At 53.3% G+C, this 22356-nt stretch overlaps 7 protein-coding genes across 7 annotated transcripts; 4 read left to right on the top strand and 3 right to left on the bottom strand.

Annotated features, from left to right (window-relative positions):
• Positions 1-934: 934 nt before the first annotated feature.
• LDX57_003250 (HoxN/HupN/NixA family nickel/cobalt transporter) lies at positions 935-2747 on the bottom strand (the record flags this gene model as incomplete). Its single annotated transcript, XM_046084894.1, has 6 exons — positions 935-1560; positions 1629-1774; positions 1829-2107; positions 2164-2249; positions 2309-2425; positions 2514-2747. 6 exons carry the CDS (start codon positions 2745-2747, stop codon positions 935-937), a joined length of 1488 nt encoding a protein of 495 aa, XP_045940857.1.
• Positions 2748-3348: 601 nt separating this feature from the next.
• On the top strand, positions 3349-3603 carry LDX57_003249 (uncharacterized protein; the record flags this gene model as incomplete). Its single annotated transcript, XM_046084893.1, has 1 exon — positions 3349-3603. One exon carries the CDS (start codon positions 3349-3351, stop codon positions 3601-3603), a length of 255 nt encoding a protein of 84 aa, XP_045940856.1.
• A 51-nt stretch (positions 3604-3654) lies between these two features.
• Positions 3655-4863, bottom strand: LDX57_003248 (uncharacterized protein; the record flags this gene model as incomplete). The annotated part of the gene is made up of 1 exon (XM_046084892.1): positions 3655-4863. The coding sequence occupies one exon, from the start codon at positions 4861-4863 to the stop codon at positions 3655-3657; it is 1209 nt and encodes a 402-aa protein (XP_045940855.1).
• Positions 4864-9373: 4510 nt separating this feature from the next.
• DIP5 (dicarboxylic amino acid permease agtA) lies at positions 9374-11245 on the top strand (the record flags this gene model as incomplete). Its single annotated transcript, XM_046084891.1, has 4 exons — positions 9374-9521; positions 9578-9642; positions 9698-9858; positions 9931-11245. 4 exons carry the CDS (start codon positions 9374-9376, stop codon positions 11243-11245), a joined length of 1689 nt encoding a protein of 562 aa, XP_045940854.1.
• Positions 11246-11884: 639 nt separating this feature from the next.
• ECM14 (M14 family metallopeptidase) lies at positions 11885-13720 on the bottom strand (the record flags this gene model as incomplete). Its single annotated transcript, XM_046084890.1, has 2 exons — positions 11885-13231; positions 13304-13720. The coding sequence occupies 2 exons, from the start codon at positions 13718-13720 to the stop codon at positions 11885-11887; spliced, it is 1764 nt and encodes a 587-aa protein (XP_045940853.1).
• Positions 13721-15859: 2139 nt separating this feature from the next.
• LDX57_003245 (Arf family guanine nucleotide exchange factor SYT1) lies at positions 15860-20295 on the top strand (the record flags this gene model as incomplete). The annotated part of the gene is made up of 3 exons (XM_046084889.1): positions 15860-16268; positions 16335-17546; positions 17600-20295. The coding sequence occupies 3 exons, from the start codon at positions 15860-15862 to the stop codon at positions 20293-20295; spliced, it is 4317 nt and encodes a 1438-aa protein (XP_045940852.1).
• A 739-nt stretch (positions 20296-21034) lies between these two features.
• LAG1_2 (sphingosine N-acyltransferase lag1) lies at positions 21035-22102 on the top strand (the record flags this gene model as incomplete). Its single annotated transcript, XM_046084888.1, has 2 exons — positions 21035-21646; positions 21773-22102. 2 exons carry the CDS (start codon positions 21035-21037, stop codon positions 22100-22102), a joined length of 942 nt encoding a protein of 313 aa, XP_045940851.1.
• Positions 22103-22356: the final 254 nt, after the last annotated feature.

Below are 22356 nucleotides of genomic sequence, written 5' to 3'. Positions count from 1 at the left end.
TGAGGATATGACTCTAGATAGAACATGTCGGATTCTGCTAGCTCCACGATAGAGTCTAGCTGGTCTTGGGTCCACTTATCCAAGAAAGAAGCAAATGATCAACCTGCAGAATCTGTCATTTCAAAAATCCCAGAAAATCGTAAACCACCTGACTAACCTTTATCTTTGAGATAAACCTAAAGATGAATCACTCATCACGCTTGAACTCCAATTCACGATGAGTCGGTCCTATGAACATGATGGCAGTTGCTCCGTGTGTCAACGGTTCGCTCGTCAAGGTAATCGTAGACTGAGCTAATATGGTATGGAGTGACGGAGATCGACCCTCGAGGTCGGAATCGATTTCGTGTTCGGATTGTTTGATGGAAAATGACGTCACGTCACCCACTAAATACCTCAATGAGTAACTATTCATGCCTGAGGTGTCGTATATCATATCAATGGATTGTTCTTGGCATCCGTATTTCATATCTAACAATGTATGGATGAAGTTATCGATTTTATTGGATTGGGTTTCGCTGCTGCGTCGCTATAATCTAGGTTAATCCTCAGCAGTAAGCTCGGATTTGGCTTGTCCTAGGAGGTATTGTCGTGATTCCATGATACATAGAGTAAATAAGTTGATGGCCTCGTCGGCGGTAGCATGTATATCTCTTAGGCATGGCTTGACTAGATGGGACTCCTTTGATTCGGTATGTTTTGGTTCTCTGGTTAGTAGTTAGCATTTATCTAGTATCGAACGAGTCTCGTATATATGGGGATTGGAAGGAAACAACCTGGGTCTACTTAATAAATCAAGGTATAACTTAGATTGAGACTATGTCACCATAACTACCAAACCGGAGTTCGAATCACCATCCGTTATAGATCCGAATGTACCACACTCACGGCCAAACACGGTACCCTTCTTTAAACTAAGCACATCCAATCACCCCTAAGCCGGCCCATCATTCCTCTCCGCAACCGCAACTCTCGTCTGTCCCTTCGCCTTCCCATCCACAGCTCCATAGTTCGCCCCGACCGAAGCCCCCCTCTCCTCGTTCAAAATCGGGGTATCAGGTCTCAACCGCCCCTCATCGTGACCATCACCATGGCCATGGCCTTGTTCATCCGCCACAAACGTCTTCCCATGCCGTCTGGCAATCCATCTTCTCCACGGCTTATACACAAACACACTCAGGGTTCCGAAAATGAGGAAACATCCACAGATGCCTCCGCCGATGGCATCATAGTAATCGCCGGCTGTTTGAACGCCGTCCCAGAATCGACCCGTCGGTTCCGCGACGTTCAAGACGAGCGTCAGCAGCTGGATGATGCCGATCACGATGGCAACGATCACGGTCAGCGTGGTCAGTACGATCGAGTAGTATAGGAAGGCGATGGGGTCGCGGTGGTTTTGGGATTCGACTTCCTCGGGCTGGGAGTCGGTTTCGGGGATGCCTTCTTCTAACAGTGGCGAGGATGCGCTTTCGCGCTTGGGCGGGAGGAAGTTTGTCGCCGGTTGGATGTACAAGGAGAGCATGAGGGCTCCGTCAGTGGTGTCGAGGAGACACATTCCGGCTGGCCGGTTTGTTAATGGATTTCGCTCCTAGAGATATGGAGGATGGAGGATGGCGGAGGATACATACCAGTGAAAAGAATCGGGAAGATAAGAATAACCCAGAAATCAGTCCCGCGGGCCGCTTCAATCGACGAGATTCCCAAAAGAGCAATCTCAGAGGACGTGTCGAAGCCAAGACCGAACAGGATTCCAAGCGGATACATTTTCCACGGACTAGCCATGATCATCAGCTCTGTCTTGTATTTGGGTATGTATGCCTCCACTCACCGATCAATCAATTTGAACATGCGCTTCAACACCGAGAATAAAACACCCCCGCCCTCGATCTTCCACGCCTCATCTTCCTGACCCTCGGGAAGATCCAGCACTTTCTGCATCTGCTTGTACAGCTTATACAGAATGTACCCGTTCATCAGACCCAGGAGGATCAAGAAGGCGGCGCTGACCGACGTGCCGATGATACCGCCGACGGTGCTGAAGCTGTCGAAGCGCGAGGACACGGCTGCGGCGGTGGCGGCGACTACGATGGATGTGATGATGACGATTCTATTGATGTTTAGTGTCAGGTTTGTATCACCCATTGCATGTCGAATGACACTTACGTCGAGTGTCCGAGAGAAAAGAACGTGCCGACAGTGACAGGGCGCTGGCCAGTTGCCAGCAGTCTCCGAGTCATCAGGTCGATGGCCTATGCAATCGTTAGTCTCACTATCAACTATTCAGTCCATCCCATGAAGAGCAACTCACCGAAATATGATCCGCATCAAACGCATGTCTCAAACCAAGGGTATACGAAAGCACGGCATTCGAAACCAACGACCTAACACCTCCATAATTAGCCCTATCTCCCAGCAAAGAACCTTCCTAAACATACGGATAATAACGCTACATTCAAATTAGCCCAATCCACTCCCATAACCAACCAACCAAGTAATTTCAAAAAAGAACATACCAACAAAATCGCCGCGGCAATCCAAACCACCACATTCATCAACGCCACAAACAAGATCACCGCGATCGCGCGCAACGGGATCTTCCGAATCCCTGGCATACGATTATGCGAGCGCTCAGCATGTCTGATCAGGGCCCTGGGCGACCATTTCGTCTTGGTGTCGGCCGGGCGGGAAGGATGCGGGGATGTCGGGTCGTCCGGGGAGGACTCGAGGATGGTGGCGGAGTTTCGCATGGGTATTCAAATATAGTGATCTAGCAATTAATGATTATGTTGTATGTAGATGAAAGAAATGACGAAGTTGAGGATAAGAGATGGCGTGATGTGCAAATTGACAGCGATTAGGAGTCGTTGTCAATATTGGAGATTGTAGAGGAGCGAGGGGCTCTTTTTTTTTCTTCCTGGCGGGGAGCACAACGATAAGAGATAAGGATGACCAATATCTATCGATTAATGTGAGTTGGATAAATCAAAAAATCCCAACCCATCAGATGGTCCGTCGGGCACTATGGAGTATTAAGAATTTATAAATTAATTCGGTGGTGCTGGAAAAGCTTGTCTTAGCACCGCCGTGAGGAGGCCGACGTCGTCTTGATGGCCGTCGGCATCGGCGAGGGGGTTCCCTTGCTTGCAGTGGTCTACGGTGTAGCACTATGCGTTTGCGGTAAAGGACTATGTTATAAGTCATTATTCATTATCATTATCATTATCATTATCATCACTCATGTCCCTCTACAAGGGATGTAACTATATACTACCAAGACAAAATCTTCTCCGTCTGTTGGAGTCGGCATCTTTGTGCCTCTGGACTCTGGATATTTTCAATCCTCGCCTGATGCTTCCTGTCGGGGCAGTTCGCCGACTGGACGACGCAGCCCCACCTGTCGGCAACGACCTCTCAGATATTGTCGATGCTGCAGGACGCTATACTGAGAACGTCTACCCGACGTCGCCGTGGGTCCTGGCGCGGTGGATCGCTCGGGGCCCCGTCGGACTGTGGAATAATGTGAATTATAAAGAGAAAATGCCCGCCGCAGGTCTGGCTGTCGAGTGCCGACTGCATGTGATTCGGCATCATTCGACAGAGTAACCCACGAGATAGGTTACCCAAAACCGGCAGTCATGTCATCCAAACCATGAATCAAGCTGCTGCCAGCACGGTCGGCGAAGGCGTCCACTTCGTCACGGTCGGCTTCATGTGTCGGAAATCCGTCCCGACCAGCATGTTCCACTCGTTTCGCGTGATGGGCGTCACGTCCGACGCGGACTGCGGCGTCTTGGGGCCTCGTTTGGTCGGCATGCGTGATCGTGGCGGGCCCGCCTCGCGAGGAGAGCGGATGGCGCCGCGCAGGGGAGATTTACGCACCGGTCGCGTTGTGGAGGTTGGTTTGGCGGGCAGCGGCTTGTTGGCGGGGGCTGGCTTTACGGGAAGAATCTTGATGGCAGGGGTAGTAGTAGTTGTGGTCGATGTCGTGGCCGGCTTTATGCATTCAACTTCAGGAACGGACTGCATCACCGGCTTCATGGCAGCGCCTTTGCCCATCCGCGATGCCGACCTTTTCTTCGACACCGGGGCCCTCGTCGCCGTCTGCTCGGCAACACCACCCCTCTCAGGCAGCACGATGCCCTCGACGCCAAAGCTCTTCCGATAGACGTCCGCGATGTGCATCAGCAACTCGTCCCGCACGTCGAGCTGCTCGTACACGCGATGAAAGAATGCCTTGCTGAACGGCCGGCCCTGGAAGTCTTGGATGGTACGATGCAGCAGACTGACGCACGAACCGACATACTCTTCCTCGACGTGCGGGCCCCTCGAGGACAGCATGCACAGTCGGCGCTTGAACGTATAGATGCGGTCGACGTTCAGCAGGGTGAGACCCTCGCGACTGAAGACGACCTCGTTCTGCATGATGGATTGCTGGATGAGGTATTCGTTGGTGTGGCGCTCGTACTGGGCGCGGGCCAGCGCGTCGGTCCAGCTGGCTCCCAGGGAGAATTTGGCGGCGCCCTTGGCGACGGTGCGGTGCACGATCCGCAGGGAGATCGGGTCCAGAGGACTGATGGGGATGACCATTAGGTCGGATGGTGCGCCGGTGGGGTAGGGCTTTCCGCGGCCGACGAGCAGCGTGACGTGCATCATTTTCTGTTGTAGTTTGCGGGAGATGTATTCGAGGGCTGGCAGGCTGGAGGCCGGCAAAGTCTCCGAGTCGAAGGTGAAGTCTGGGGAGAGCGGCGGAGAGATCATGTCGGGGGTGAGGGTGCGTGTTGATGAGGAAGCAGAGGATGAAGGAGATGGGGGGGAGTTGGGGACGTAGAGAGCTGTAGGACGGGGGAGACGGATGACGCCCATGGTGACGGTGTATAGGAGTGATCAATATGAAGATGAAGACAGATAAAATGTGGTATGAGTGTGGTGGTGAACCACAACAACAACAACAACCCAGGATACACTGGTCGTTGAAGAAGTAGAAAGATCAGGATGGAGAGGAATGAGTCGAGATAAATAGATCCGTTCATCACACCATCCCGAATGCTGGGCAGCTGGAAGAGGAAGAAGAGAAAAGAGGGGAACCCAGCCAAATTAGCAGCTGCAGGACGTTCTAATCATAGCAAAATAGGGCTCTCCACATCCCAGTTACCACCAATAGCCCTTGTCCCGACAGAGTGGAAGCCAATGCCTCCCCTGGATATAAATACCTTTAAGCGCCGACGTCTGCCATCTCCTGCATATCACACCCCGTCATTGGCCAATGTGACCACCAAAATAGCATCAATTAAGACCAAGTCGATCCCTAATTTCCCTCCACTCCCCTCCACCGAGGACACGGAGAAACGGACCTCCACCACGGAGTCACTGGAATTTGCCCTCTTTTCGACCCATACAACACCCCCTGTTTATCGCCCACCCCCGCTTCTTGCAGCCCGCGTCCCGTCGTCAGGCATGACCTAGCGTTGCGTGCCATGTCATGTTCAGCCTTGCATCGCAAAATAGGAGGGGAGGGACTGGTCCCCAAACGCCCGCCATAAGCACTTATTCCGAACTATTGAATCTCTGCATAGATTGCGCGCTTGATCGGGGATTTTGACAGGCGGCTTTGACCAGCTCCGTTCGGGCCGGCGGTCGAAGATGGCTCGATTGGGCTTCTGGATTCCTAGGATTTCTTTGTGTTCTGCTGGATTCTGACAGGTGTCGGTCCAGACTGTGGCCGTTGGACTCTCGTGGGCGATCGAGCTGAACGTTGAGCGGGGGAGGGATTTATTTATCTGCGCGTGAAGAACCGACTATTGGATTTCGGCGGTAGATTTGCGCGGTCTGATTCGTTTGGCTTTAAGGATGTCTTGATTTTGAGGATTTCAGTGGTTGACCCGTTGCGTTGGTATGTAGACGTGTTCACGTTGGATGGGTATTCATGATTCATGGCAATGGCACATATGAGGGATTTTGATCCATCGGATGACCGTCTACAGCAGAGCCGGAGATACCAATCGTGTGATCAATTTGCAGCGGTTGCATCTATTGACACCCAGATCAGCCTCACAACCTAACAAAGCCACCATCCTATGGGATGCATATCCATCGTATCAACGAGGCCAGGACATCCACAAACCAAACCCAAGGTCGATGCCGATACAGAGCACCCTGCTATCGTTCACGAGCCTCCATTACCTAGCGTATACTGCACTGACTGTACACCCCGCGCAACGTTCAAGTGTGGGGGCCGAATCACCGCTAGGAAAGATACTCCAGTGGGCAACAGATAGACCGACATAGTCTAACCCATGTGGGAATAGGAGACTAGGAGTGCTATGGATGGAGATGGGTGTGCCCCATCTCCCCTTTCTTCCTCTACCGAGCCCGCTCGGCTATTACCCTGCTTTTGTTATTCAATCGCCTCCTCCCTGGTCCTCTCCTACCTTCTAATCGGCTTATGTGTCTCATACAGCCGTACAGAGGAGGTTTTACGCAAGCGAATATTCTACAAATTTCCCCAGACATTCAGATACCAATCTAGACCTAGGTCTGAGAGGATAGACGTGTGGTCGGTTGTTACCTGGATACAGCGCTTTCAGAGAAATAAGACTAGACATGTTGCAGTTTTTCCAAATCTGTGAATCGTGACAGGTGGGGGGAACATCGAACAGGTCTAGAGTGATAAGCAAATGTAGCTACATGTCTCCACCGTTCTTCCCTACTACACATATTTTTCCGATACATCATTCGGGGAAGTTCGAGAGCCCATAGAATATCCATGTGCAAGTCATAGTAGGTTGAATATACAAGTTTGAGTGGGCACTTGAGATAGTTTGAAGTTCAAGCTATTTAGTAGTCGTAGATACGAACTGACGAAGACTTAAAGTCGTTCCTGCAGGTTTCTAACTTGGCTCACTTGAGTTCACCTAACGGGTCTCCCCTCGGGCAGGGGGGCTCGGTCGATAATGGCCGACAGAATCCGCTCGTACAGTCCAGGGCATATACCTAGCCCACTTGGTAGGACGGGGTAGTACGGAGTAATCACTTAATCAGTGAACCTATCTAGCCCAATGGATCGGGTCAGTGTCACCAAAGACACCCCTTCTCTCCGTTCTAGCTTGCTTCTAAGTATGTACCTAGCCTAGGTCCTAGGCTAGCCTGGTTTGAATGTCAATGTGATGATATCGGGGTCGAGCTGTCGAGTACGCCTAGCCTCTACGAGAGTTCCCCATCACCTGCGCCGCCAGTGGTGCATGATGGGGTGCTTCTAGAAGGGAGGAGGAAGAGGATAGCGGGCAGGGGAAAGGAATGGGGAGAAGTCAGATGCGGCTTGTACTATTTCACGAATGAAGAGTTGTGTGAGGGTGTGAAAGGCAATAAATCTCCGAGGACGGAGAACGTGGCATTGAAGGGATGCAGGACTTCGGCTGAGTAGGACAGGTCTCACCAAGGTGCAGGGAGGTTTAATATCCATGTGTTCCTGGGTCTGGGACACATGGAAAGATGCCCATGCCAGAGATCCGTGCAACCAGAGACCGTTGTCACGCGAGGATGCAGGGAGCGTCTGACCTTACCGCATCCAGCACCGGAGCGCTGAGTAGCTCCGGTGCATCTGGCCTGATAGACTGGCATCCCCGAGATAACGGACCCAATCATCAGTCAAACTTTCGACCGCAGATGTATCTTCCTGGAAAATAAGACTTGGCAATCTCCTGACACGCGCGAATCCCGCTCCTACTAGCATTCCGCCTGCCCTCCTATTGGGCGGAGTCTTATCGGGTGTTCGTTCGACTGTTGTTGTCCCATTCACCTTGTTTAGACAATGACCTGATATCAGGGCTACGAAAGGAGAAAAAAGCTCTCGGATCCGGTAGCTGCCGAGAAACTGACGATATCAGGATATCTCAGTTCTCCTCCTCCTTCCAGGGTTATCCACCGGCAGGCGGCATTGAGCCGATAAGAATCCGGGGGAAAGCGGATTCCATTACCTAACGAATTCCCCGGGAGTCACGGTCTAAGTAATATAGCCCGACTCCCCACTTATGTCGTGCGAATCCTTTGGGAGGCAGGGCCGGGTTGAGGGGGAGTCTTGGGATATATAGTTACGGCGTCGGGGAGGGGATCACGAAGTCAAATTGCTGATTTCCTCCGAATCGGTCGGAGAATTCTCACGGGTTGTAAGGGAAAATGCAGCGACAGAACAACTTCCAGCACTTCCACATGGCCGAAGGGTTCTAGAAAACCCCCTGGACAACCGAGGAGATAAGCGGTGCGTGCTGATTGGCAGGCTGGGGGTGACGAGATAAACCCCGTGATAGCGGTCTTGGCATGGCCCAAGTAGGGGAGGGTTGCATTGGCCGGGCAGCCATCGCCGCCACGGTGACAGCCAAGCCGCGCCAAGACCACCAGGACCCCCGTCCCCATTGGTTTGGCTTCTGCGGGGGTGGCCGCGAAGGTTTTCCCCTTCGCTTTGCGTCGGCTTCGTCGTGCTTATTTTCGAAGGCAGGTGTGCAGCAGAGAGAGAGAACCAGAGTGGAAGTTGGCGAGAATACCTTGGTCGGACTCTGTCCCTGGACTCCCTGGACAGTACCTAAGGTACTACCTACGGAGGTCCAACGCCGGAACCTTGGGGCGGTTCTTACCCCGGATAACAGCCAGTTTCCGTGACTAACAGCAAAGGCTAATCTCGACCCAAGCCTTTCGCTTTCCCCGGGTGGGTCTTTGACTAAAGTAGGTAACTGAAGTAACTACTCCGTAGACAGGCCTCCCCTTCCATGGAAGTCGGGCATCCGGGCCAAGCCTCTCCGCCTCTTTCCTTCTGAATCCAATGGTCGCATGGCAATTATCTTTTCTGGCCCCTGCAGTCTAAAAGTCTGACCGTGTAGTTTACCTCCTTCCAGGCTCCCACCATTCCCACTCCGGCCAAGTCACCATCGACTCTGCCGTCCGTATACGGGGAGGGGCAAATCATACCGACCCTGTCGAGCTAACTGTTAGTCCACCGGTGGCTAATCATCATTTCGGAATTCTGATGGTGTAATTGTCCCATTTCACACGTTGTCGTGATAGCTTCCCCGCTTATCTCACGGTAGAATTATCATTCCAATTATTTTATCTTTATTTGCCATCCGCATGCTGCCTCCCGACGCCTAAATACTCCTCCCCTCCCCGTTACCTGCAACCCCATAATTTTTTCTCCGTCCTCTTCCCTCTTCCTCCTTCTCCTCTGTCTATCCTGTCGCTCCCTCCCATTCTAACTGCTCCGAGTTCGAAGGAAGTGCTTCCATCCCGTCGCCAACCGACGGTAGAGCGTGCCTGCCTGTCTGCGCACGCGAGTCGCTTCTTTCTTCCCTCCCGCAGTTGGCTGTGAAATCGTAGTCTGCGCACTATGGGAGTGATGGACTACAAGAATGACGGGCTCTCTACGGAGATGCCCATCAAAAATGAACTGTCCGCGACGGAGGAGGGCACGATGACCCACGGTCACAATACCAGCCTTCACCGCGACCTCAAAGCCCGTCACATTACGATGATTGGTACGCTCCCGCTTTAGGTCTCCGCGTCGACGAGCGATTAAACTAACTCTCCGCAGCCATTGGTGGCGCTATTGGTACTGGTCTGATTATCGGAACGGGTTCGGCTCTGGCAAAGGCTGGCGTATGTGCAGTCCCGACGAGAAAGACAATCGAATGAGCTGACTCCGTATACCTAGCCCGCTTCCATCCTCATCTCCTACTCCGTCGTCGGTTTCGTCGTTTACCTCGTCATGTGCGGTCTCGGTGAGATGGCCTCTTGGCTACCTCTTCCTTCGGGCTTCACTGGTTATGCCACGCGTTTCGTTGATCCTGCCATGGGTTTTGCTATTGGTTACACGTACGTTCCCTGTTTTGGGGCTTTCTACTCTTGATGTTGCAAGAAAGCCTTACTAACTACCCACCTCGGTAGATACTGGTTTAAATATATAATCGTCACGCCAAATCAGTTAACAGCCGGCGCGTTGGTCATACAGTATTGGATAGATGCAGAAAGGGTCAATCCCGGCGTATGGATCACGGTGTTCCTTGTGTGCATCGTCTGCATCAACTACTTCGGAGTCAAGTTCTTCGGAGAGTTTGAATTCTGGTTGTCCTCCTTCAAAGTCATCGTCATTCTCGGCCTGATTCTGCTGTCCTTCATCCTGATGCTCGGAGGAGGCCCCGACCATGACCGTAAAGGTTTCCGCTACTGGAAGGAGCCCGGCGCGTTCAACACCTACATCGACGATGGCGCGGCCGGCCGATTCTACGCCTTCTGGGCCACCATGGTCTCTGCCACCTTCGCCTACCTCGGTACCGAGTTGGTCGGTGTGACCGTCGGCGAGGCGCAGAATCCTCGCAAGACCATCCCCCGCGCTATCAAGTTGACCTTCTACCGGATCGTCGTCTTCTACGTGGTCAGCGTCCTGCTCGTGGGCACGCTCGTCCCGTACAACTCCGATGAACTCATTTTCGCCGCCAAGCAGAGCAACTCGGCGGCCGCCTCTCCCTTTGTTGTGGCCATCCAGCTGGCCAAGATCCCCGTCCTCCCTCACATCCTGAATGCCTGCATTCTGCTCTTCGTCTTCTCCGCCGCCAACTCCGATCTATACATCGCCACTCGTACTATCTACGGTCTCGCGAAGGAGGGCAAGGCGCCCGCCCTCCTCGCCCGCACCGACAAGCGCGGTGTGCCCGTCATTGCGCTCGGCCTGTGCTCCGCCATCGCCTGTCTCGCCTACATGAATGTGTCTAGCGACTCCAAGACTGTGTTCGGCTACTTTGTCGACCTGGTCACCATCTTCGGTCTGCTGACCTGGGTTTCGCTGCTCGTCACGCACATCTATTTCGTGCGGGCCCGCAAGGCCCAGCGCGTCCCGGAATCGGACCTTGCCTACAAGGCTCCGTTCGGCGTCATCGGATCCTACGGCGCCCTTGCCTTCTGCATCCTCATCTGCTTTACCAAGAGCTACGACGTCTTCACCTACAACGAGGAATGGGGCCACTTCAACTACAAGAAGTTCATCACCGCCTACCTCGGTATCCCACTTTACCTGATTCTCATCTTCGGCTACAAGTTCACTACCGGCTCCAAGGGCGTCAACCCGCATGAGGCCGACCTCTGGACCGGCAAGGAGGAGATCGACCGCGAGGAACAGGAGTTTCTGGCCTGGAAGGCGGCTCACGAGGAGCAGCATGCCGGTGCGAACTGGTTCTATCGGAAGTTCGTATCGTGGCTGTTCTAGGGAGTTGGATGACAGTGATGATATATGTATCTTATATGTTATGCTTGGTAATGTGATGTCTCACGAACTGTGGTTCTTATCTTCATTTCCTTTTCTGGGTTTCGGATAGATGACGCGTAGTTGAGAGAATGTAGATCTAGATTCTAATGTTAGGTAGCAAAGTAAGAAAAAATGAGGGGAAGAGGAGTGAGCAGGCGAGGAGGATAACCCCAAACAGATAAATTACATACCTACTTACCATGGAACAAGCAACCTCATTAAGTCGGTCATTTACCTATAGACCCGACCACCTAGTTACAAGATTATGTTTAGTTAAAAGGGCCACGATACGATGTTGGTGGAAAGAAAGAACATGGAAGAAGAAAGGCCAATTATACCTAGGGAAATAGGCCTTGTGTCGTATCAAAGTCATATCGTCAATTTCGTTCGTCCCAATCTAACCTATCCTATCCTATCCTAACGTAACCTAACCTAACTAGCTAATTCAATGCATGCTTGTATATCCAGAAACATAGATGAAAACACGAGATGTCAAAATCATGAATGAGCATCAGCAAACAAATGACGAGAGAGCGCACGCAAGATATAAAGAGAGACGGAGAGATGTTACAAAGTTCACGCAATTAGGTTGTTTAAAGGTCAAAGGTCCCAAGAATGAGGTTCCTCGGTCCAGTCAACAAGTTCCCAATCTTCCTCTTCGTCTTCCGCGTCGACAGCCTGGACGGGCGAGATCCCCGCATCTGAACCGTCCGTCGGAGCGGGGTTCTCGTCCTCTGGTTCGTCCGGATTCTCAAGGTCAATATCCTGGAAGAACTCCTGGCTTGCGACTTTCTCGCCCGCGAGGAATTCGCCGAGCTTGAGAACCACGTTGTACGTCTCCTTGCCTGTGGGGATGATGTACGTGGACGGAAGGAGGAAGCCGTAGCTGCCTCGGTCGCGTAGCTTGATCTGATAGGCGTACGTGGCGTGGAGTTGGTGGTAGAACCAGTCGAGGGCGCTGCCGCCGGAACTGCCTCCGACGGGGAAGAAGCTTTTCAGCGCCCCGCGGTCCATGGGCGTGACGGTCCCTTCGCAGGCGGAGGTGACGTCGTAGACCTCATGGGTGGTTTGTCGGATGATCTTGGCGAGGCCCAGACCGAGCTCCTCGAGACTCTCCAGCGTGGGCGGCACGGAGGAGCAGGAGAAGGAGAAAGGGTAGAGGATCTGCTGCGAGTAGGAGTGGAGATCCAGGAAGCCGACGATCTTGACATTGTTGGTTTCGGTCTCGTTAAGAGCCCATTGGGCCAATTGCTGCGCCTCCGTCGCCTCAAAGGGCTCGTCGCCCGCGTAGGTCTCCGAGCAGGGATTGGAGCGTGTGGGCTCGCCGTCCCATTCGAAGCTCCATGCCCGGTCTAGGTCAATGCCTGGGCAGAATCGCAGGCTTGTCGGCTGTCGATTCTTCCGCCAGAGACGGTCGGATTCCCACGTGTAGACGTATCCGTCCGGGTTGATGGTGGGAACGAGCACCCAATCATACTCCTCTAGTAGGCTAGTGACCGCAGGCGACTTGCCGAATCGGGTGATTAGGTTGTATGCGACGTAGGTCACTGTGGACGTACTGATCCATTCGCGCGCGTGGCTTCCGCCTGTGATGATCACGGTCTTCCGAGGCTTGGAGGAGCCATCACCGCGACCAGACCCGAGCCGGAAAGCGGGGATATCGCGGCCTTCGTGCGACACCCCGACGCTGATCAGCTGAGCGTGCGACGAGAACATGGATGCCATCAACCGCATCCAGGGAGCAATCACCGACAACGGCTGGTAGTCCTGGAAGAATATATCCCCCACCTGCGACGAGTGCCGGGATGATCCCAATCCGGCCGGATGCTCGAGTCCGATCGGTTGCCGACTGGGGTACGAGGTGTAAATCATTTCGGCCAGGTTATCAATGAGAGGTGTATAAGCGGTCCGAAGGGAGTCTGGCAATAGGCCCAGCAAAGACGGAATCTATCGAAGAATCACAACACATTAGGGCCGAGTTCCAAAACGCATGTGATCACAATCGAGACCTGAACTCACCACATCTTCTGCCAGACGGATGTCGACAAATTCCGGCGTCGACGCCCATACATCGAGAAAGAGAATTTCAGTGGCCTGGGCCAAGGCCTCGGCTTCCTGTGTATCGCGCAAGTAGAATCGAAGGACGATGTCGCTGCCATAGCGGGCCAGCACTCGGGACGGGGGCGTGCGGTCGCGCGAGGCATCCTTGAAGGCGGAGCGAGGGGAGCTGGGTTTCGGAAGCCCCCAGATGGATTCAATGACCCAGTCTCGAAGTCGGATCCATGGCCGACGAGGGCTAGATGGTTGCGACAACAGTCGGACGGGTTCGATGGGTGGCGGTGGAGTGATGCTGGAGCCGGCGGGGACGGCGGAGACGATGGAGAAGAGGGTGGTCGATGCGACCAGAACAAGGAGGAGGGAGAGAAGTTGACGCATTGTCCAATTGTGATCGCCGATGTACTAAGTTAGCATAGTTCTGAAATGAAAGAAAGATTTCCTTGAAAAGGAAAAGGACAAGAGGTGTGTGAAAGGTGAGAGAGAAGTGAAGGGAAGAGAGGATGCGGCCGTTGGGGATGCGGAGGTTGACTCGATGGTGCCTCAGGCAGAAGCCTGCGCTGGACGCCGGAAATGGCAGCCTCAGTCCTCCGGTGTACAGCGTAGGTAGTAAGTATCATTATTCGGTCGGAATACAACTGCCGTTGCCAACACGAGAATATTGTGCATATTAAGATCATGGACACTTTTCCCTGGCCAGGGTTACCCTGCACGATCAGTATACTCTACAGGTATATATTCCGGACTCACTTCCATATCGCATCGACCAGTCTCATCCCCTCCCATCAATCCACCGAGGTACCAAGCCAGTACTCCGTATCAACCCCAAAGATCAACATTCAACGTGAACGATTCATAAATCATAACTCATCATATTATTAAGACCGATCGATCCATCTGTCAATGAGCCTCTCATCCCCCACCGGCTCCACTTTCGATTAAGTTTCCGGCCCTTCTGGAACGTCGTCGCCGACTTGCCTTCGCTCCCTGCCATCCTCGTCTTCTGGCTCGGCTGACGACGCAGGCAAGGAGCCCTTGCAACCATTTCTCCAATGTTCCAGGTACTCTGAAGCTGCAAAGGTTCTGGCCAAGTGCCTGTCTTTCCAACCCGTCGGTCTTACGCGTCGGATATCTCCGCCGTGCAGGTTAAGCGCGCTTGTCATTTTTTTTATGAAGCGAACATCAAGTCGGACAGGCCGGAGAGGGGTACACCGTACGAAAAAGGGTCAAGGGTTGATGTGACTGTGACTGGTTATCGACATGGTTTGTGGCAAGTCGCAGACCCCTGCTGTTATATGTAGGGATTATATATTAGGCTTCCACACTTGCAGGCGGGCAACCAGTGCTCACTAACGCAGTCGATCTTCGATATCCTGGAAGGGCCGATGACTTACTCCGTATGTTCGATGGATGGCTGCGTGAATGTCTGAATGAAATCAAGATTCCACCGAGTGAGATCATCGTCCCCAGGAAATTTGGCTGCCTGGGGCAGGAACGGGTTAGTCATCGCCGGACTGTTTAGCATCCTGGAGATCTATTCCTGGAACTTGGATGTCAATAAATAATAACGATTCAAGAGAGACAACGGAAAATATCAATTTGGTGGAATCTCGCCGAATGAGCGTAACCACCGTAAAAGTGTACAAGTGTAGCGAGTGGTGGTGCGTAAGAACAAGAAAAAAAGAAAAAAAAAAGGCCCAGCCAAGTCGCGAAACACGTGCTCGTCATCCGTCATCGTCGCACTTCCTGTTCGCTTTCTTGGCCGTTGCGCTCCTCTTCTCCATCCCGCCGCTCTTTTCCTTTCGTTCTTTTGGTATCATCAATCATCCCACTCTTCTGCTTCTCTCCCTAATAGTTCTGGTTTTTTTCTTTCTCTATTCCCTCCGTGGATTCTCTCACCTCGGACGCTTGAGTCTCCCCGTATCTCTTGGCCTTTTTCCTTTTTTCACTTTTTTCCCTGGACCCCGGTGTTTCATAAACACCATTCGTCAGCCGTTCTGCAATCAATCTCTTCCCTCCATCTACTCCAGATGGAAATGTAAAAGAATAGTTTCTTCATTTTCTGGCTCCTGCTTCTCATCTGGACAAGCCGAAATATTCACGATTTACTCTTTGTTGATGATCGACCCCTACCGTCCCCCTTTTTAAATCGCGCCTCCACCTCCCATCGGTGTCCGTTCTTTCGCTCGCCGCCTTGCGACTGGCCTCCCTCCCTCCACCAGTTCGATCGCAATGCCAATTGATTCCAATTAAGGGTGACGCCTTCAGAGAACCCTCTCGCCCCCCTGGAATCCGTCCCGAACGGGAATCGCCCCGACCTCTTTCGCATCTCTGTCGTCCCCCTCCCCTCCCCACTCGGCGAGAACAAAACCCATCCCTTCCCCTGGATCTACCCTGGAGTCAAAATAATACACCGTCATATCAATCGCTCGGTGTCGGTTGCATCCCTTGTCGAATGGGTTACACTTGGGGAACACAACAGACCTTCTCTCTGCAGTCCTTTCCTTAACCCTCCTAGTCATGCATTGGAAAGGGCTACGGATTGGTACCTCGGACGGCATCGACAAAAGACGAAGCCTACTTGAGCCCCAATCGCAATCCCGGCACAGTGAACAATTGCCTCGTCCGACGCTTTCGACTTCCAACCTTGCTCCCAGAAGATCCGAATCCGCCCCTCGTTCTCCGTCGCTGGTCGGTCCGGATGAGGGTCATGAGACGGATAATGATGGGTCGCAGCTTGCCGCAACTCGTTCTCATAACTTACCGGCCCCCACACCGAGAGTTCGAACAGGGTTGGCCCCTGGTGATAATTCGAGCTGGCGAAGGAATCGATTCAGTTTTATGAGGCTGCGTCATGCGTCCGATCCGCAGCTCTCGCAAACATATGCAAAGGGAGAGGAGGATGTTCCTCCCGTCCCGTCACTACCCCGTAAGATCGATCGCCGTTTAGTTTCTCAGAGGGTTTGCGATGCTAATCATTGGTTGCGTGACATAGCCCCGACCATCATCACCACGGCACCTACGAGCCACGAAGTAGACCAACCTATCAAACGCACCAAGACCAAGTTCAAGTTTTTCTCCGATTCTAAGAAGCCGTCCGTCGAAGAACTCCCTGCACAGCAGCCTAAGCAACAGCCGGATTCGAATGAGAAGCCCCGGCATGCCTCTAACGGGTCGACCGAGACCCAGCGGGCGGATCCCGCTCTGTCGACGTCTCAGACCAACAACAATGAAGAACCCGGGCGGTTATCGACGACGTCCATTCGCAGTAGTCGCGATCAGACGAACGACTCCCAGCGCTCTTCGGTGACGGACGCGCGGTTCTCCGAGTCCTCTCGTTCCGACCAGAGCCTCGGCGATCACGTTTCAAACCGCGAGTCAACCGCGTCCTCCGTCAGCAAGCGATTTCGGATGCCACGCTTGAAACGCAACCGCAACCCGCTTTTCCCCTTGCCCCCGAAGCCCACCGCAGCGCAATTTGCGGCTCAGGACAGATCCGTACCCAAACCTGACAATTCCGACGAACCCGATCATGTTTCGCCGCTTCCTTCTCCATCCCGGTCCTCGGTGGGCGTTGCGCCGGCGCGACCTGGCTTGCCCCGGAAGGACTCCGCTAACTCGACGCACTCCCTCCGCTCGACCCCCTCTAATGCCAGCCGAAACAAAGCTACCACCCGAGCGAGATCGTCAACTCTCGATTCTTTGGCCAACGCGCAGGATGGCGGACGTCTGTCCCCTCATCTCAGCGCATCTGGGCGGACCTCTACCTCTACGAGCGGGCGGAAGAGTTTCGGTGATATCTTTAACATCACGCAGCGACTGAGGCAGAATTCCGAGCCGCCTTTTCCTCGGAACGGATCGCCCGGTGCAAATGGGTCGGGGACACCGCCGGCGAAGCCCAGCCCTCCCTCTTATCCCGAGAGACAGGAAAATGATACGCCCGCGACGTATCTGGCCCGACTTGAGGAGACCGTCTCGAAAAGTGTGATTGCCGGAGTGTTGGCCCAGTCAAACGATGAATTCTACAAGACCGCTCTACGAAAGTACATGCGAAGTTTCTCATTCTTTGGTGATCCCATCGATATGGCAATCCGCAAACTTTTGATGGAGGTGGAATTGCCGAAAGAAACGCAGCAAATAGACCGTTTTCTCCAGAGCTTCGCTGACCGGTATCACGAGTGTAACCCAGGGATTTTTGCCTCAACCGGTAGGTCATGCTTCTTCCCCTCTTTATGCACGTGTAACTAAATTCTTGCGCAGATCAAGCCTATTTCATCGCTTTTTCTATCCTGATCCTGCATACGGATGTGTTCAACAAAAACAACAAACGGAAGATGCAAAAACCTGACTATGTCAAGAATTGTCGAGGTGAAGGGCTTGCAGAAGATATTCTGGAGTGTTTCTACGAGAACATCTCTTACACCCCTTTCATCCACATTGAAGATGGTAATGCGACTGGGCGCAATCTCTCGAAACCCCGACGAACTCTATTGAAAACGGCCAGCTCCGACCATCTTTCTCGGGTTTCTCGCGAACCCGTTGACCCTTACACTCTGATCATGGACGGCAAGTTAGATTCCCTACGACCCAGCCTCAAGGACGTCATGAATCTGGACGACACCTACCGCTGCGACGGCACGGAAGGACCGCCTGACATGAACGCGCTGCATCATGCTTTTGCCAAATCCGGTATCCTACAGATCTTGTCTCCGCGATCGCGGCCAGATGCTTTCATGCCGGCCAGCATGGAGAACCCGGCCGACTCCAATCCGGGCTTGGTGGACATCAAGGTGGCCAAGGTTGGGTTGCTCTGGCGAAAGGATCCCAAGAAGAAGAGGGCCCGATCGCCCTGGCAGGAATGGGGCGCGCTTCTGACCCTTTCGCAACTCTATCTTTTCAGAGACGTCACTTGGATCAAATCCTTGATGGCTCAGCACGAGGCTCATCACAAGGACGGGCCCCGGCGCGCGGTCGTATTTAGGCCTCCTCTAACGGATTTCAAACCCGACGGCATCATGTCGACGGATAGTGCGGTGTCTCTGCTGGACACTGGCTACAAGAAGCACAAACACGCCTTTGTCTTCGTGCGCCACAATGCCTTGGAGGAAGTTTTCTTGGCTAACACTGAAGGGGACATGAATGATTGGCTGGCCAAACTCAATTATGCCTCAACATTCCGGACGACCGGAGTACGGACACAGGGCATGATCGCTACGAACTATGAAGCCCAGCGAAACCGAATGAGCCGCAGAGGCTCGTCGGATTCTGCTAAATCCCATTTCTCGGCCGATCGTGAACCGCCGTCGCCTAACCCTGATACTGATGTCTCCCGAGACGTGGTTTTAGCCCGCAGGCATCTGATCCGACAAAGAATTCGTGAAGCCAATGAAAAGCTGTTTGTTGCTCAACGCCAGCTGGATGATCTTCTGCGGAACGCGAGACATCTCCAGGTTCTGACGCCAGTGCACGCCCGAGCCCGCGAACACGTCATCATGGCGGCCGGGCGCATGGCTGCGAAACTCAAATGGGTGAGACAGGATATCTGGCGGACCAAGTGTTACAGGGAGGTCCTTGTTCGGGACCTGGGTGAAGATCTTGAGGACGAAAAGCCGCGGCCGCCGCCCCTGGATCCCAAAGCGTTGCATTTACAGATCCCTACCACCAATGTCGTGCCATCAACGCCGGATTTGAACGAGAGAACTCCAACCGAGAAGCTAGCATCTCCTGTGGATGATGTTGTGGTGGCTTCACCGTTGGGGACCGAGACAGCGGTAGTGGCCGAGAGTCCTACGGCGTCCGCCCATACGATTCCCGTGCCACAATCGCCGCCGACGCAGCAGCAGCAGCAGGCGCCAGCCACCGAAACTCGCAGGCCGAGTGTTCCGGTGTCTATTACCTCGTCCGAGATCGCTCCTCGGGCCGGTCGACGACTCTCTGCGGACAACTCGAAAGACCGGGCAGAGTCCTGGTCACCGGCGCCGACTAATAGGCTGGAGCGTGAAGCTTCCGTGCTTAGCGCTACCAGCAGATTGGATGTTGCCAGCCTGGGATCGCGGACTTCGAAGCTCACCGCTCCCGGCAGCTTCGAAGAGGGTGAAGAGCGTCTGCTTCGCGAGACGGGACTGTTGGACGTCAATGGCTCTCCCCAGTCCCGAAAGCCATCCTCGGTCATTGGCTTTGAAGGTGATCTCGAACCTACACACGAAGAAGCACACCAACAGGACGGCTCGTCTTCTCAGGCCGGAGGAGAGAGGATGGGACGAGTCCGTCGCAGTCTGCATCGTACTCTCCGCGATTCTTCCAGCGGTCGTGGAAACTATCCCCGGAGCAAGAAATCCCGCGACTCTGCATCTAGTATGGCTGCGCTTGAAGACGAGCACCATCGACCCAAGGAAGGAAGCGGCCGGGGAGAAGGTCTATCACGGAAATCAGCCAGCTTCACGGTGCATGGCAAGAAGGCATCCATCGTGACATTTGGGTCTGAGTGGCAGAACATGCCACCGGAGGAGCGTCTCAAGTTGCGCAAGCCTACGCCCTCTGATGAGCCGAGAGCGCGCGAAGCAGGGCTCGGTAGCAGTGCCGACTCGATCATGTCGGAGCCTACGCATCTCGCGGATGTTGAGTCTCAGCGTAGTCCCAGCACGGCCACGCGTAAGAGTTTCCAGACGGCGGAGGAGCCAGAGGCAGAAGAAGACCCGAAGGAAGCGGCCGGTCGACTCTACGGAGGAATCAAAGCCAAGAGTGATGACGCTCTTGGAATGGAATCCAATCTCCCCGAGCCGACGAGCGCAGCGTCCTCGCTTTTTTCCCCCATCTCGCCCTTCCGAGAGGCAGCCAGCGCCCCGAATGAAGAGCGAGTGCCACCGCACTCGAGCATGGACGGGAATCCCACCGTCGACGAGAACACGCCACAAAAGATGCCCCCGAGTTCACCGGAACAGGCAGTCAATGCATGATATACCCATTCTCTGTTTCATTCTTTATCTTTCACGTAGCTAACAAAATCGGGTTTTTCTCATTTATGACGTTATACCCCTTGTTTTTCCCCTGTCGTGTTATTGTCTCATTGCGGGGCCTTTTCTCATTTAGAATAGCGGGTTACGGAATGTGATGATTGCATTGGTTAGCGTATGGTTTTAGAATATTGTCGGTGCAATGGAAGTGGAGTTTTTCTTATTGAGTCCGGAACAGAAGGAGTGTTAGTTTTATAGATTGGGGCCAAATCGAGCCAGCTTAGCCTGTTTGGGCCTCAGGCTCGCAAGCCCACCCCGGATGGGTTAGCTGCCCTGGAGATCCACTGTATACATCGCTTTCTGAATTCTTTAAGTTGGTTCTGTCCAGTCTCTTTCTCTACTGTCTCCTGTCTACTACGCTATCCAATATGACGGAATCACGGGCTACGACGACTGCGCGTTCTTCCAAGAGACGTCGTTGGACTCGAGAGGCGAAGCTGTCACATCAATCTCCATCATCGGTATTGTCCAGTCCAAATTGCTTGAGAACATTTCTAACCAGATCATCGATTAGCCATTATCTCCTTTCCAATCGATCTCACCATATCTCCGCAAATGGAAGGAAACGTCCCTCCAACATACCTGGCTCAGTCCCCTGTGCCTCTGTCTGGCAATTGTATCCCTCTACCGTCTCAACCCTACGCAGAGTAATCCTCTGCACGCATGTCTCTTCCCCTCCTATATGGTTCCAAGCACTGCACCGGAACATTCAGAGTCTATCCACTCCTGGGACAGCCAGATCCAATATGCCAAAGGCTCCACAGACATCATATTCGTGTCCTTCTACACCATCGTCTTCACCTTTACCCGCGAACTCCTCATCTCATCTCTCCTCCCTCTCCTAGCCGAACGCGCAGGGATCGCCTCGCCTAGCAAACAGGCCCGGTTCAGCGAACAGCTCTACACAGCCTTATACACGTTCGTCTCGACTCTACTCGGCATGTACCTTCTCATCGACACCGGGATCCTAAGCCTCCTGTTCACGCCTACTCTCCAGTCCTTGCCATCCGCCATCATGAACATGCGCCTGAATACCGAAATCATGTATCAGGACTATCCGCACCTCACGCACTCACTTCTCTTCAAAGCGTACTACCTCCTCCAGGCGAGCTTCTGGGCCCAGCAAATGCTCGTGCTGGTGTTGGGGCTGGAGGTCCCTCGACGGGATTTCAAGGAATTGGTGATGCATCATTTCGTCACGGTGGGGTTGATTGCGTTGAGTTGGCGGTTCCATTTTACGTATCTCGGGTTGCTGGTGTTTGTGACTCATGATGGGAGTGACTTTTTCCTTGCTGTGAGTCTGCCTTGTTTCGCATGATGCCTATCCTTTTGGCACTACCCCAACATCAACTCTCATCCGCAAGTCTCAACCGAACACAAAAGCGAAATCCAATGAAGCTAACGAATACCCCAAACCCAGACCTCCAAACTCCTCAACTACCTCAACAACCCCCTCCAAATCCCCTACTTCATCCTCTTCACGCTCGTCTGGATCCAAACGCGCCACGTGACTAATCTACGCGCACTATACTCCCTTCTCACGGACTTCCAAACCACAGGACCATGGGGTCTCAATTGGGAGCGGCAGGAGTATAAATGCCGGATTAGCCAGGTCATTACGTTTGTGTTGTTGGCTGCGTTGCAGGGGTTGAATCTCGTTTGGCTTTCTTGGATACTGAGAACGGGATGGCGGTTTTTGAGCTCTGGGGGTGAGGTTATTAGAGATGATAGGGAGGGGGATGAGGACTGAGCGGTAGGTCAGGGTTTGGGGGGGTTCATTTCTACTTTGTATTTGTATGGGTTTTTAATACATAGAATTTTAATTTGAAAATAGAGAGATGTTTGGCTACATTCTTGAATGCTTCCTCTCGGGCTATCATTGGGCTTCCCGGTTTCCCCCTTGTTACCGTTTCTAACCACCAGAATAGAAGGCACGACGAACCTGGCCGCGCGATGCGCTCTGCAACTGACAATTCTACTCTGTACCTAGGTTTTGCAGCTCCT

The sequence above is a fragment of the Aspergillus melleus genome (genome assembly GCF_016097325.1).
Source record: "Aspergillus melleus strain CBS 546.65 chromosome Unknown contig2, whole genome shotgun sequence".
NCBI lineage: Eukaryota > Fungi > Ascomycota > Eurotiomycetes > Eurotiales > Aspergillaceae > Aspergillus > Aspergillus melleus.
This window is presented reverse-complemented; position numbering and strand designations above follow the sequence as displayed.